The sequence below is a fragment of the Alligator mississippiensis genome, chromosome 6 (assembly GCF_030867095.1).
Source record: "Alligator mississippiensis isolate rAllMis1 chromosome 6, rAllMis1, whole genome shotgun sequence".
Classification (NCBI taxonomy): domain Eukaryota; kingdom Metazoa; phylum Chordata; order Crocodylia; family Alligatoridae; genus Alligator; species Alligator mississippiensis.
The window spans coordinates 7,140,216-7,154,067 of record NC_081829.1 but is presented as its reverse complement, the minus strand read 5'-3'; the positions used below and the strand labels follow the sequence as shown (position 1 = coordinate 7,154,067).

The 13,852-nt window shown below is 45.8% G+C and overlaps 1 protein-coding gene across 4 annotated transcripts in view; it reads left to right on the top strand.

Moving 5' to 3' along the window:
* CSMD2 (CUB and Sushi multiple domains 2) overlaps positions 1 to 13,852 on the top strand; it is a 651,518-nt gene that overhangs the window by 374,057 nt on the left and 263,609 nt on the right. For 2 of the 4 annotated variants that reach the window (XM_014605014.3, XM_019487966.2), the window contains one exon: positions 2,191 to 2,312. The exons of the other annotated variants lie outside the window; for them this stretch is intronic. In XM_014605014.3, the coding sequence (XP_014460500.3) occupies positions 2,191 to 2,312 (122 nt within the window). The remainder of the gene's footprint in view (positions 1 to 2,190; positions 2,313 to 13,852) is intronic. 4 annotated transcript variants of the gene reach the window in all.

Here is a 13,852-nt window from a genome sequence, read left to right as displayed (position 1 = left end):
TATTACTACTCTGTGAATCAACTTGATTTTTTTTTCATTCCAACGTCGGGGGAGGGGAGCGGTTCTTTTTGGGACAAAAATCCCCCCCCCCTTTGCCTTTTATTCCTGTTTTAAATCATTTTTATCCTTCTTGCTGTTTTAACATTTCCTTGTTTAAATGACAAATTCCTTAGACATTCAAGTGTCCAGTTGTCCATAGGAGCCATGCATATGGCGAGAGGTTGTTTGGACCCCATGGTCTGTGATGTGGGACATCCCAATTTTCTGCTCTGCCACCGATTTTATTTGTGACCTGCAGCAAGTTGTGTTTAGCCTGTCGGTGCTGCAATTCCCCATTTGCTAAATGAGGCTAACGGGACGTTTTTGTCCTTTATTTGTGGTGAGGATCAGCTCATCAAAGCTACGTAGGCATTCAGATGCTGCGGCAATGGAGGCCTTCTGAGTCCCACAGGCGTGTCTTCTTGGGTCCTGGCCAAGGGCTTCTTGGTTGAGTCAGAAGATTTGGCCACTGGGACATTTACCATTCTTTGCCAATTTTTATGGGTAAGCAGCAGCCGGTCAGCAGCTAGTGGGAGCATGGCCAGGTACTCTGAACCTGGACCAGGGTCCAGTCAAGTCACTAGAGAGACTTCTGCTGGTTTGCAACTATTCCTACAATGCTCTTACTTCGCACCTCATCACCTTCTCCCTGCCATAACTATTTGCTTTGCTATCTGAGTGATGCAATGATACCTTTCCTGTTCTGGATGAGTTCAGCTGGGTAGGTACAGGTAGAAAACTGGTCCTCCGCACTGCAACAGCCACTATTTCAGCACAGCCTCCCCTGATAGTCCTGCCTTGGGCTTCTAGCCCACTCCTTGGTACTATCCAGTTAAAAAGGAACAACCTCAAGCAGAAGAGGCGAGGCAGATAGAAAATGTACTCATTGGGGTTTTTTTTTAAAGATGCAGCTTTCACATCAGCAGGTCTAAATATTATGGAGTTTAGGGGGTGAAATAAAAACTTGAAAGGCCTGTCTTGGCATCTCGCCTGGCAGTAGAGATTCATTTTGTCTCCATGGTTGCCTGATGCAGGGTTGCAATGTAAATGCATGGACTTGGGAGGGAGGGAAACGAGGACAGAGGGGCGAAGCTTCAGTTTGAGAAGAAGACAGTTCCTCTGTGTGGGTTGTCTTTAAGTGAAACAGGTCAGATGAAGCGGGGGTTGAGGAGAGGGGGCAAATTTGGTCACTTCTCTTGCTGTGCTTTCTATTGCCCTGCCTTCCCATTGAAAAGCAACCCCCCCCAAAACCACCACTCACATTGAAGTGGGCTCAGAGTTGGTTGTTAGATGCATAGACCGGGGAGAGCTACGTGAAAGAGCAGCTGTTGAATTGTGTTTCTCATCCCATGTGACAGAGCCCTTCATCATCAGCTCTATCCAGCCTTATGTGTTCTGGTGAGTGATGGACCCATAGTAGACCTTTGGATCTGATGGCACATGTGAGCATGCGACATGTACGCACACGTATGCACGCACACCCACCCACTCCGTGGGACTTTGGGACAAGTTCCAAAAAGGCTACTTCAGATCAGAAATTGTGGCCCGGGTCCTTGTCTCACTCAGTACTTGTCTCAAAGATACCTGCAGGCAAGGCTCTTTACTGCACATTTGCCAAGGGAGAGGGAACTGGTGGACAGCTGTGACAAAAGGACTCCTCTGCTTGACTTAAGATGCTTTAAGGTATGGAGCAGAGCTGCCGTCTCCATATCTGTTTTTCCCGGTCCTTGGAGACATCAGCCTCTGCTCATTAAATGTTTGCTGGCCGGCTTTTGATTAGGTGTATGTAGAAAAGAGAACAAGGCCTGCCTGGCAGGTTGGAAAGAAATGATATGTCCTAGCTGAAGTGCTCAGCCTGCGAAGCTGTCCGTGCACCAGACTTAAGGAGGTTTTTATGTAGTAACGGTAGGCAGCACAGGCTTTGCTAAACTAACCCGAGAGCCACAGGGCCCATCAGGCTCCATAAATAACCCCTGTTTTATTCATCACAGCAAAGTCCTGTTTCTTTTGTACTGCAAAGGACACAACAGCCCCCCAGCTCTGCAGCAAATTGTATGCAAGCGCCACTACCTTCCCTAAGAAAGGGCCAAATGGACATGCTTGGACAAACGAACCTCCCAAACATGCTCTGTCTTATTTTCTTCTTCACAGCCAGGATGTGCGATACATACCTCCGTGGCCCCAGCGGAGTGATAACTTCTCCCAACTACCCTGTACAGTATGATAACAATGCCTACTGTGTATGGGTGATCACGGCCCTCAATCCAGCCAAGGTAGGTCTCGCAGATGCATCTCCACGTTGTTGTCTTTCCCCTCACTCCTTGTTGAAGCAGCTGCTCCCCTTCTTCCTTTCCTACGCTTGCTTGCTTTCTTCTAAAAGCTGTCTGAGTTTTTGTTGCTGCCGTGTCTTCTGACTGAATGCATCTCAGCCGCTTACGGAGGCCATGACACATCACCTTCCTCCCTGTTTAGAATATGTTTCTTTAAAGGGTGCAATTAAAAGTGAATGTAATTATTTTTAATCAGAACCTTTTGATATCTTGATGTGAACGGCTCTGACATGCCAAACAGCTTAGCAAAGCATTTCATTAAAACTGGCTTGCAGTTAAGGCACAGGGGGGCCGTGCCAGGAATGCTGATTTTCATTTTCTCTAGGCTGATAGCGGGTCCCAAGCAACCAGGGTTTATACCCCACAGGGTGGAAGAAAATTGAGACAGCAAAGATTTGCTGTTGGGTTATGATATGCCATTTTGTGCCATATACCAGCCAGACCGCCCTCCCTCCTCCCCCCGCACCCCGGTCTAGTTGGGTTTGGAGCAGGGAAAAAGTGTGGTTGGGTTTTCTCTACTCTCTCCTTCATGTGTCTGTGGGGAGGAAGGGTCTTAAACCTGTGGTCTCCAAACCAGTGAGCACTGAGGGTGCAGTGTCCTGTCTCGGTGGTGCTGGCCCATGGGAGCCTAGCATCTCCAAGTGGTGATACCAGTGCTCAATGTTTCCCGTCACTCTGTCTTGCAACTCAAATCGCAGCCCCTTTTCCATCCTCAGAGAGTGGTCTAGAAACATGGTTTGGAGACCTTCCCGGCCTTCCCAAGATCTCTTACACAGGACAAAAGCCATTGGCCATGGGCTGGATTTCCAAAGGGGGCGGCGGATGGGGGACAGGGACTCTCTCTCCTTCATTTCCTTTGTTCGATCCATTCATCTTCAAGGCTTTGCACCCCCAAAGCTGGCAGTTCTGAAAAGTTCTGAGTAACAGAGCTTGGGATTGTCTCATCCCCTCTTGCGGCAACATTTCATTTGCATTTCCCCTTCCCCTTGCCTTGCCCGCATGGCAGAATTTGCTTGTTGAATTGTCCACTTGTTTGCGTACAAGAAAACAAGATGTTGAGATTGCTTTTAAATGTTACACGTGATAAGAACCCGCCCTGGTTCATAACTGCATTTTGGGGGAAGGTGGTGATGATGGTGTTGGGCTAAACCACTCAACAACAGCTTTTTACAAATTGAAGATGTATCACAGGTGTGTGTCTAATTCCCAAGCCTTTGGCTTTATTAGCATTTAGTGAAATGGAAGGAGATGGCTCTAAGTGTATGGGTATTACTGACATGTCCAAATGCTCCTAAGCAGGGCAGCCTAGCCACATTGCCAAATAAACTATGCGCATCCAAGTGAAGTACACCTGGCGTGGCAGTGAAAGGACAAGGTGTTTTCAGATGTCTTATAGCTTGTGTGTTGCTGAAGGAACCAAGGATGTTGTATGACTGTGACCCAGATCGAGACAGTCTTCTTGATCAGACTAAGTGATTGCGGCAGTCTCCCTTAGCCTTTTCATCTGATTTCAGCAGAGTATCAGTGGAAGGTACCAGTCCAATAGGCACGGTGAAGAACCAGAAAAGCAGAGAGGGGTCAAGGGTTAAACCGAAAGAAAGGAGTTGCTCAGAGAACGGGAACACTTTTTTAAATCAAAGATGGGAACGGGCAGAACCGAAGCTTGACTCCCATCTATGATGCCGAGGCAAGAAACAGTCACCTGCTAGCTACTCAAGTGCGTCTTCCCAAATGGCACTGCCAAACCCCAAGGTGTCTGTCTGTACAAAGAGCAAAGTCTGGGCTAACTCTATCCATGCATTTTCATGGTGAAAATACTCTGGTATGGCTGGAACACAGGCAGGTGCTTGCCATCGGTACAACTCACTGAGGTATCGAATGCATTATTTGAATTGGAGGAATATCCTGCGGTTGTAGGAAGATAGGTTCAATGATTTTTTTTCCCCTAACTAATATGACTCCTGTTAGTTCATGAAAAAGTTTACATTTCAAGCCATTAGTCTCTTACACTTATTCAGTCAATTATTTCTTGGCTGTTGCCTCTAGACAAGCTTGCATGTTGGCTCTGTGCCTTCTGCAAGTGATCCAAAGAAAGCACTTCATCAAGATGTTAATTTTCCAGAATCTTTTCTCTGTGGCTTTTATCCAGTCTAGTTGAAACACTAACAAATTCTGCTATTGCAATTCCCAACAGCATGGACCAGTGGGCGGTCTCGAGCATGCTCACCTACGCTGCTTCGCCCTAAAGCATTGACACCAGGGGCGTGGGGCTGGCTGTAAAGCTTACTGACTCCCACCAGATATTCCAGTGACTGCAGGAGGGTTTGGCTCAGGCCTTTTAAGAAGAAAATGTCAATGAAAAAGCATGGCTTTAAACAGCCAGGTATCCAGGATGTAGCCATATGGGTCTAGAGGCAAAAGGAATCAGGAGTTGTGGTAGAGGTGATCTCTTTTAGCAGACCAACTGGATTTCTGCAAAATCTTTCGTTTAAAGATTTTTTTTTTTTTTGCAAAAATCTAGTTGGTCTACTAAAAGAGATCACCTCTACCATGAGCCCCGATGACTTTCAAGAGTGCTGTTTCTGTAAACCTTTAATTGCATGACTGTTTTCAGGGCGTCTTCCATGACTGGAGGGGTCCCACTAGTCATACATTTCATAGAGTTGGGTATCTTGGCCTGGCTCTATAGAAGGGTGATATGTCCCAAATTTGAGGTGAATTGCTCTTTTTTTTTCTATGCCGACTTAAGTCATTTTTCCTTCCTCTCAGAGGTGCAGGCCCTTCCTCATCAAGCTAATGTATCCATGCAGAGTTGGCTCTGGATAACAAGAGCCATCCCTGATGGTGTGTCTAGTGAAACTGTAACTGATATTTTGACATAGAAAGATCTCGTCCAGATCTTGGCGGCTGAACTGAATCAAAGCTGTCTCCATAACATAACCTGTGCAGAGTGGAGACACAGAGCCAGATCCACGGCTGGCAGAAATTGGGATAGCTCCACTGATTTCTGTTGTAGGTTGTTTGGCCATGTTAAGGCTCCTACCTTGGAGCTGGATTCTTCCACCGAGTGTAAATGAGCATGTGTGGAAGGAAACCCATCCAAGGGTAACTATCCTCTGCTGGGCTAAAACAAGTAAGCCTATGGGCTATTGCTTAGGTACTCAATTAGATCTAAGTCCTACTGTGCATATTTCTACCTCCTCTTAGTCCCAGATCGGCATGTTGACTGGACTGGCAGGGAAGGGAGACATATGAGGGGAGTGAGTCCGGAATAAAGTTGGTATTAGAAGAAAATGGGTTTTCTTTCAACCAAGGGAGGGAAGCTGAAGATCCCATGTGGAATAGGAATAGAGGTGAAGAGAACTGAAGTGTCCTCATTGACAAACCCACAGGCCCAGGTTCCTGTGCAGGTTCTTGGTTTGTGCAGCAAATGCAGCCAGTCTGGTTTCATTTTAGCTGGGGCTTCAGCATACGTCTCTGTGACCTCTAAAAACCCCTACCTGATATGTCAAATAACTCCCTTTTGGGTTCCTGATAAGCCAGCATCTCTAACCACTGCAAAAAGTGATGCACTGAACAAGCCAGGGTTTCAGAAGTATCAGCACCTTTAACTCCATTTAACATTAATGGTAGACACAGGTGTTCAGTCCCTCTGAAAAATCAGGCAATAAGCATGTGTTAGTCTCCTCTTGCTTCCAAAACCTTCTTTTTAGTAACCGCACTGAATGCTGCTGAAGCTGGTTATATCAGACCAGTGTTCGGGGGTATCCCAGTCCAGGAGTGCAGTTGAAAAGTTTCTAGCAGGAGCCAGTAGTCTTTAATTCCCCAAAGCCAATTCCATAAGCCACATTTTCTCAGGGAATATATTGCTAATGTTACCCTGAGCCTAATCCTTTAAGGCCCTAATAGAAATGGCAGTGAAAGGGGGGAGAACCTATTTGATTCCTCCTTGTTAATCCCCCCCTCCTATTATGTATCTTTTTGGATTTAAGAAATGGGTGTAGAGTTCTGGTGAATAAAACCACTCCTTGTGTTTCGGAGTTTGAATAAGGCATTTGCAGGGAGTCAGGGAGTTTTGCTTTCAAGCTTGGGCGCATAAAAATGCTCAACTAAATCCATGCTTAAGCACCTAAGTGAGTTGGATGGGTTTTAGAGGTGTTTCGCTCCCAGCAGCTGCCTTTGACTTGGATTTTCTGGCACCATCCACAAAGGAGAAGGATGGTAATTCCCGTGTCGTGAGATGCCTTCTGCAGCACAGGACCACGTCCACCGCGTCAGCGACCCCAGACGAGAGAACTGCCTCGTGTCACTTCTCCTCCGTGTTTGAATATGCAGACTCCAACCTTCAACCCTTCTTGTTTGCTTTTGTGCCAATCACACGTTCAGTCTGAAGAGCCAGGAAATGATTTTTTTCACTGTTTCGCCAGAAGTACGGCCCAGCAGGTTTCCCCCGTGCTGCTTAAACCTGTTAGGCAGTGACCCGTCCCACATTTCTAAGACTCCCTGTCCTCTCTAGATTGGCTCCTGCTCTTTCTCCACTTGGACTTTTCCGCTTTTAAGAATCCACGGGGCCAACTCCTCAGCCGGCATAAGTCCTTGGAGCTCTGTTGTTTTCTTTACCTAATGACTTCCCACAGAAAATACATGGCAGAAGAAACTGTAACCTGTGTAAGATCCACAGGCTTGCTGGGTTTAAGCCCCATTGAAGCCAATAGAGCTACCTTGGCTTATGACAGCTGAGGATTCAGCCCATGCAAAACAGACTGTGACTTCTTTCTTCTTAAGTGACAAGTCATTAATTATGAGCATCAGTTTATGAAAGGTTTCCGTGAGCGTTTCGGAGGGTTGAACGCTTTATTTCAGAAGCATGTCTTCCGGGGGGAGGGGGGACCTCTCTGCCTTTTGCAGCCCAGGGTTGAGAAAAAATACTCTAATGGGTTTGGAAAAGCAGCTGCTGTGTCTGCTTGTCACTTGCAAACTGTTTAGCTTGTTCACGTTAATTTGAGATGTAGTTCAAAACCAAAGACTGATGTCTTTGCCCTGTTTAAATGGCAGAGAGTGCTCTGCATGGTCCCCAGGGTCCACGCAAGGAGTGGGCTGACTTTTGGCACTCCTTGGGAAGAGAGGAAACAATGAAAACAAATCAATTGCATTTAGCTTTCGCTGCTATTTAAGGAATCTGTCAAGAGTGCAGAAAGTCAGAGCGCACAGAAGGGCCCTCCTCTGCCTGCTGAAAACCCGTGCCACCAGCCCCAAACCCTTGCGTGCCACAGCAAAAAATAAATGTTTATCGGAAGAAAGATGTGCTTGGAGCAAGGGCCCAATCCTACATGTAGATTCATGGGAATGAACTGTTCCCTGACCCTATGTAGTTTGCTAGCTGGGTTGGTTTAGCTAACCTGTTGACAGTATAGGCAGTAGGGCTGTGCGAAGCTTTGGTCCCTGATTTGGTTTGGTGGAGATTCGGCCGATTTGGTGGCCAAATCTCCAAATTCGAATCGAATCAGAGGACTCTTTAATCTCTCCGAATTGAATTGGAACCCTCCAAATCGTTTCGGAGAGACTTGGAAAGATTCGGCGATTCGGACATAGACACAGCTTGAAATGTTTTTTCTACGTACCTCTAGGTAGCAGGCGGCTCGTGAATGCTGCAGTGGTGGGGTGGATGGAGCGACCCACAGGAGCACGGGGGCGGGGGGGGCAGTCCCCAGTTTGCTTGGCAGCAGACCCAGAAGTGGACCAGAAGCACTTCTGGTCCACTTCCAGGTCTGCTAGGGAGTGACTGGTCCCGGCTCAGTGACTGGTGCCTCCTGGATTGCGGGGGGGGGCACCTGGGGTCCCCCTGTGACCGATCACCGAGCTGGGGCGGGCGTGCACTCCCTAGCAGACCTGGAAGTACTTCTGGTCCACTTCCAGGTTTGTTGCCGAGCTTGCAGGGGCCCCCCTGCGCTCCCGCGGGACACTCCATGCGCCCCAGCATCACAGCGTCCGCAAGCCATACTGGTACCTCCAGGTGTGTAGAAAAAACATTTAAAGCTGTGTCTATATCCGAATCACAGATTCTCCAAATCAGCATCGAATCTTCAGATTTGGATTTGGCCGAATCAAATCAGGGACAGTGATCCGAATCAACGAATCGAATCACTGTCCCAGGCTCTGGCCAAATCCGAATCTGAATTGACTATGGCCTGCTTTACACACCCCTAATAGGCAGGTGGTTGTATAGGACTGGGAGCTACTAGGACCTGTGTTGGACTCTGACCTTTGTCACTGATATTTTTTGGAGTCTTTGGAGAGACATTTAGACTTCGATTCAGAAAGGAGCCCCCAGCACATAAGAAGACAATGGGCTTCTTCTTATGCTTAAATGTAGGCATGTGTTTAAATACATTTCTAAATTAGGCTTTTCACCTCCTTGATTCACGTTTCCCATCTGTAAAATGGGGATGATTTCCTAGAGAGGCTGTAGAATTGCCATTCTTGGAAGTTTTTCAGAGTAGGCTGGACAAGCACCTGTCAAAGCTCGTTTTAGACAGGGATGATCTTGCCTAGAGCAGGGTGTTGGACCAGATGACCTTCTGAGGTCCCTTCCGGCACTACTTTTGTTTGATTCCATGAAACCCATTGAAATCAGGATGAGACTTCTCATTGATTTGAAACGGCTTTGCCTCAGGTCTTCCGTGAGCTCCTATTGTTAGGGACGAGAAAACCATCGATCTAAATTTAGAGCTCATTTGAAAGTGACCTGTTCGGCATATTTTCATGGGACTTTCATAGCCCCAAAGCATCCTCAGGTGATACAAATCAATATTGCTCCATTGCACCCCATAATCTTTTACCAGTTTATACCAGGCTATGATCTGGTCATATGTTTTCAAGTTTCAAGTGTCCTTTGGTAGTGGGGAAAAGAGTGTTGAGCTGCTGCATTTTTCCTCATTTTATTTTTCTCTTCTAAAAGCAGAGCAAAAAACACTTTCTAGCCAAAATTTCAAGTATAGGCAAAACTCACCCCTATGCAGAGACCCAGCACCTGGCCCATTGTGCTATGGCCACCAAACAGTAGCTCTTCATCCACTGGTAGATCTCGGAGCCTCTTGGAGTTGATCTGAGGTTGGGGTCGGGGGCTGAGCGCCCGTGTGCATGCACGCGCATCCCAGCCCAGCAGGTCAGTTTGTGGGGGAGGGGAGGGGAGGGGGCTAGATCAATCCCCCCAGGGTGAAGGACAGTGCCGCAGTGGCAGGAGCAGGGGTAAGTTGAGTGGGGCCCCAGCTGGGTGGGACTTACCTGCTGGGGAGGCGCACCCCCAAATAATTTTTTCTCCGTCTGCCTTGATCTGCCCCCCCCTCCCCACAGACTTATTTGCTGGGCGGAGGGAGGAGGGTGTCAGCGACGCACGGTAGATTTGGGGTTGCTTTTAAATGCCAAAGCTGATCTATTTAAAAAGGTTGGAGACCACTGTGCTATGTGAACTCCACTTTTAAGGCCTTAATTTCCCCAGGGGTGGCCCTTTGTAGAGAGCTGAATTTTTACCCAATGTGCCCTGCCCGGGTTTCAATGTTATGTACATATACATATAATTTCACCTTTGATAGATATAGATATAGATAAATTTCCCTTGGGTGGTGGAGGGGAATAAATGAAAAGGCAATCTTTGCTCTCCCCCATAGAACTTGAAAGGCTTGCATTTATGTTGGCGAAAAAACAACCCACTAATAAACCACTCTGGTGCTCCTGTTTTTTCTCCCATCCCTCCTAAGTGATGAGATGTGTGTTTACTCCATGATATGTTGCAAACCAGCAATATCGTCTTTCAAAAGCTGCCTAGACCAAGCATCCTGCTGGCTTTTACTGTGATGATGGATGATAATGGGGGGAAAGGAAAATTATAATAAAAGCCCTACCTAGTATACTCAGCCATCAAACAGCTGCACTCCTTGGACAAATGGGGCAGTAGAGTTTTTCAAGGCTGATATGTTTGTAGTAAACCCAGTCCACTGAGCTACATAATCCTTTCTGACGCTCACTCAGAAGCCCTCGGTAAACAGTGTTGAGGGCAGAGATCAGGTTGGCTGACAGCCTGAAATTCATTGCTGTACAATGGGCTCACCACACGGCCTGTGCACCACACAAGGGCTATGTAAATCCTCTTCTGAGGACCATTCACGGTGCCTAGACTTTGCATTGGGAGCCTGTGTCAAGTGAATGAATTGCAGCAGAAGTGGGAAGCATTGCTAACCAGACCCAAGCGTGAGAAGCACGCATGACCATTGTGGGGAAGTAAAACTAGCATTTCTGAGATCACCCTCTTCAGATAAGGGCAAGCTCATTTGTCCATGTTTCTTTTGACTCCTGGGATTCAGCCGCAGGCAGTGGTGAGGACAGAGCACTTGCAAGCTTAAAAAGAAGGGTTGTCCTAAGGGCTTTTCTGGACTGAGGCCGTCTTGTAGAAAGGAGGCTCTATATCAGCCTTTGATTCCCAGGGGAGAAGGGACCTGGGTTTGGATAGTCTGACCAGGGCAATTTGACTCTGAGGAAACTGTGGATTAAGTGGCTTGGGTCAGAAACGCCCAAGTTTTGATTCTCATCTCTGCTGCTTCCCCAGTCCAGCTGTGGGCAGGTCCCCGCACAGCTTCCTTGTCCCCCGATGCAGAAACACCACCTACTTTGTAAATGTATTGTGTGGATAGCCATGTTTACTGAATGACTTTAAAGCAGTGTTGGGGGGCTTAATTAATATCCATAAAGCCTTTGGAAATGAGTTCGTTCGAGGTGCTATACTCCATGGACAGTATTAGCATTGTAATCTTAGTCTCTAAATGTAACCTTCATTCAAATCAGAAATAGCAGTAGATCAAGCTATTAGATCATGAGACAGACTCAACCCCATTTCTTTGACATTGCTAATTGCTTCCTGTCATTTAAATGACTTTAAAACGAGGTTTTGTGCCATGAGTGTATCCGCATACGCCAAGAGGTCCCTTGTTATTTAATGATTCATTAAATAATTTGTAGTCTTCAATGAAAAGGAAAAAATAATGTGGAAAAATACATAAATAAATATTACACTCAGTCTTCCGTTCCTATGCAACAAGGTGACGGTCTACAGTATACTCGAATCTAATTAGCTATTTAATTAGGGTCAGAATCTTTAAAATGCAGTTTACTTGAATGACTGGTTTAACTAATGATGTGTGCCATTTTACAGCATGATACTCTTTATATTAATTACATTATTTTGCCTTTACATGGTTTAAGATTTTCTACAGGTTAAAACTGCAGCACTGCGACTAATATTAGCAGTGTTATATATATATTTTTTAAATATATAGGGATTTTAAGAGTGTTAATGGAGTGGCAGAACCAGCAATTGGAATTGATCATTACTAAAATGTACACCAGCTCCCAACTCCCATTATGCCCTTATATTAGATCCCATCAGCTTCTGAATGCGCTGTTCTTCTTTGGATGTTTTAGACACAGTGCCTAGTTTTATTAGCTTATTCTCCAGATTTAAACATATGTATAAGACAGTAGCACAGAACATTCAGCCTGAATTATGTATATTTTCCTAGTTTTTAGAAGGGAGCCCACAGTTTGTATCTGATCCACTTAAAAATAAATATTTGAAGTTGTTCAACATGCTGTAGCTTCCCCTAAACAATACCTGTGGCTTTGCAATTGTATAGTAGGCTGATGAGAAGCAGGTCTATACCTTAGTATTGCATGAGATGGGATGGGAGGCAAGGCTAGGGCTTGAAAGGCAAGTGATCTTTAAGCATGCCGCTAGTGCAACTGAAACCAATTGCCGTTGAGATCTGTGGTTTCTTTTGATTTCTGTGGGATTATTTGCACCTTTAAAGTCATGCACATACTTAAGTCTTCATAGTGTTGGAGCATTAGATTCTGCTTTTGTCCCAAGACTTTTCACCCCATATACTGAAGTCTTTATCTTTTTATTTTTTTGCTAGTGACCCTCTTTTAGGGAGATGCTTCTCAATATAGATAGTATACCCATAGCTTGTAAGCAGTTACTCTTTCTGCATTTCAATATGGATAAAAATGTCTAATAGAATTTCATTTTAAATTCCAGTGTTGATTGATTTAAACAGTCCTCCTACACCTTGCAAAACCAAGGTTGGTGCGTGAATGCGATGCTGGCAGGAGTCGGAATGAAACTGGTGCAAATTGGTGAAACCTGGTTTTAGTGCCTCTTCCTAGGGAAAGTGGACTATGGGCCACATTATTTGGGTGGTGCAAGCAGATGTAACTCCACTGAAATCCATGTAACTATGTTGATTTGGACCCAATGAGGATCTAAACACCTTGCTGCTTCTTTCCATTTTGGATTAAATTATTTAGTGGTGCAGTGTTTGTGTAGTGCTGTGCAGACATTTGGACTGGCAGGGTCCATCCCCTTACTATCTTGGATTAGTTTATTTCTAATCTGACATGCAAATGGAATAAATAAAGAAAAGCTAGTGGAAGTTTGTTTAAAAAGGTAAATTCCTATTTGTTCATTTATGGTGTTATGAGTAACGTAGTGATTGCGTTTTTCTCACACACCAAATGCATGCTTAGGTTTTGCTCTGTGCTAGGGCTTTTGAGAAACTGCCGAGCAACATCCTCTCCTGTTGATTTTATTGGTGTCATGGGAAATCCCGCTCGTGCAAACAGACATGCAGTTGCAGCACATGAAAGGGCAAATATCGTGGCGTGTACATGGACAGTCCATGCTAAATACTGCTTACTCAGGGCTGGATAAAGGCTCAGGCACAGTAGGTTTGTACCTAGTGCCCCAAGTCTGAGAGTGAAGTTGTGTGAAAACAGAGCACTCGCTGGGGAAAAAAAAATGGATGGAACTTGGAAAAGCACCAACTGTCTTTGCACCAGATTTTGGCTTTCATTGGGTCTGCACTCCTAAATCACATAAATACTTCTGAGAAACCCCATCTAAAGCTTATGTGAAACAGAGCCTGAAACCATGAACCCAATTACAAACTAATGCAGTAATGTCTGTCTGAGTCTGCAGGGAGCCTGAGATGATCACTCTAAGCTACCCAGAGTATAACAGGTACAGTGATGTCTGCAGGGAGCCTCAGATAGCATCTGCCAGTAATCATTGGAGCCAGGGAAGGGAACCACCTGACCACACACCTGCTACCAGCCCAGACCAGCTTATGTTCCCAGGTTGCTTTAGGCATGATTGCAGTGTTTAATAAATGAATGACACGTGTATGCACATCCAAATCCATTGCCTAACTCCAAATGTAAAAGGAATAGCGGGGTGACAGTGCCCGAACAGCACAGCAAACGCAGCCTACATGCTGCACCCTCAACATACATGTGCCTGTATCAATAAATGCATCTCACATCTATAGATGCAGCACAGACATCCAAAAGGTGATTTCAATAACAACTCCATCCGCCTGGTGGAGAAATGCCACAGTGCTATAAAAAGTGAGAGCAGCCACCATTCCCAGCAT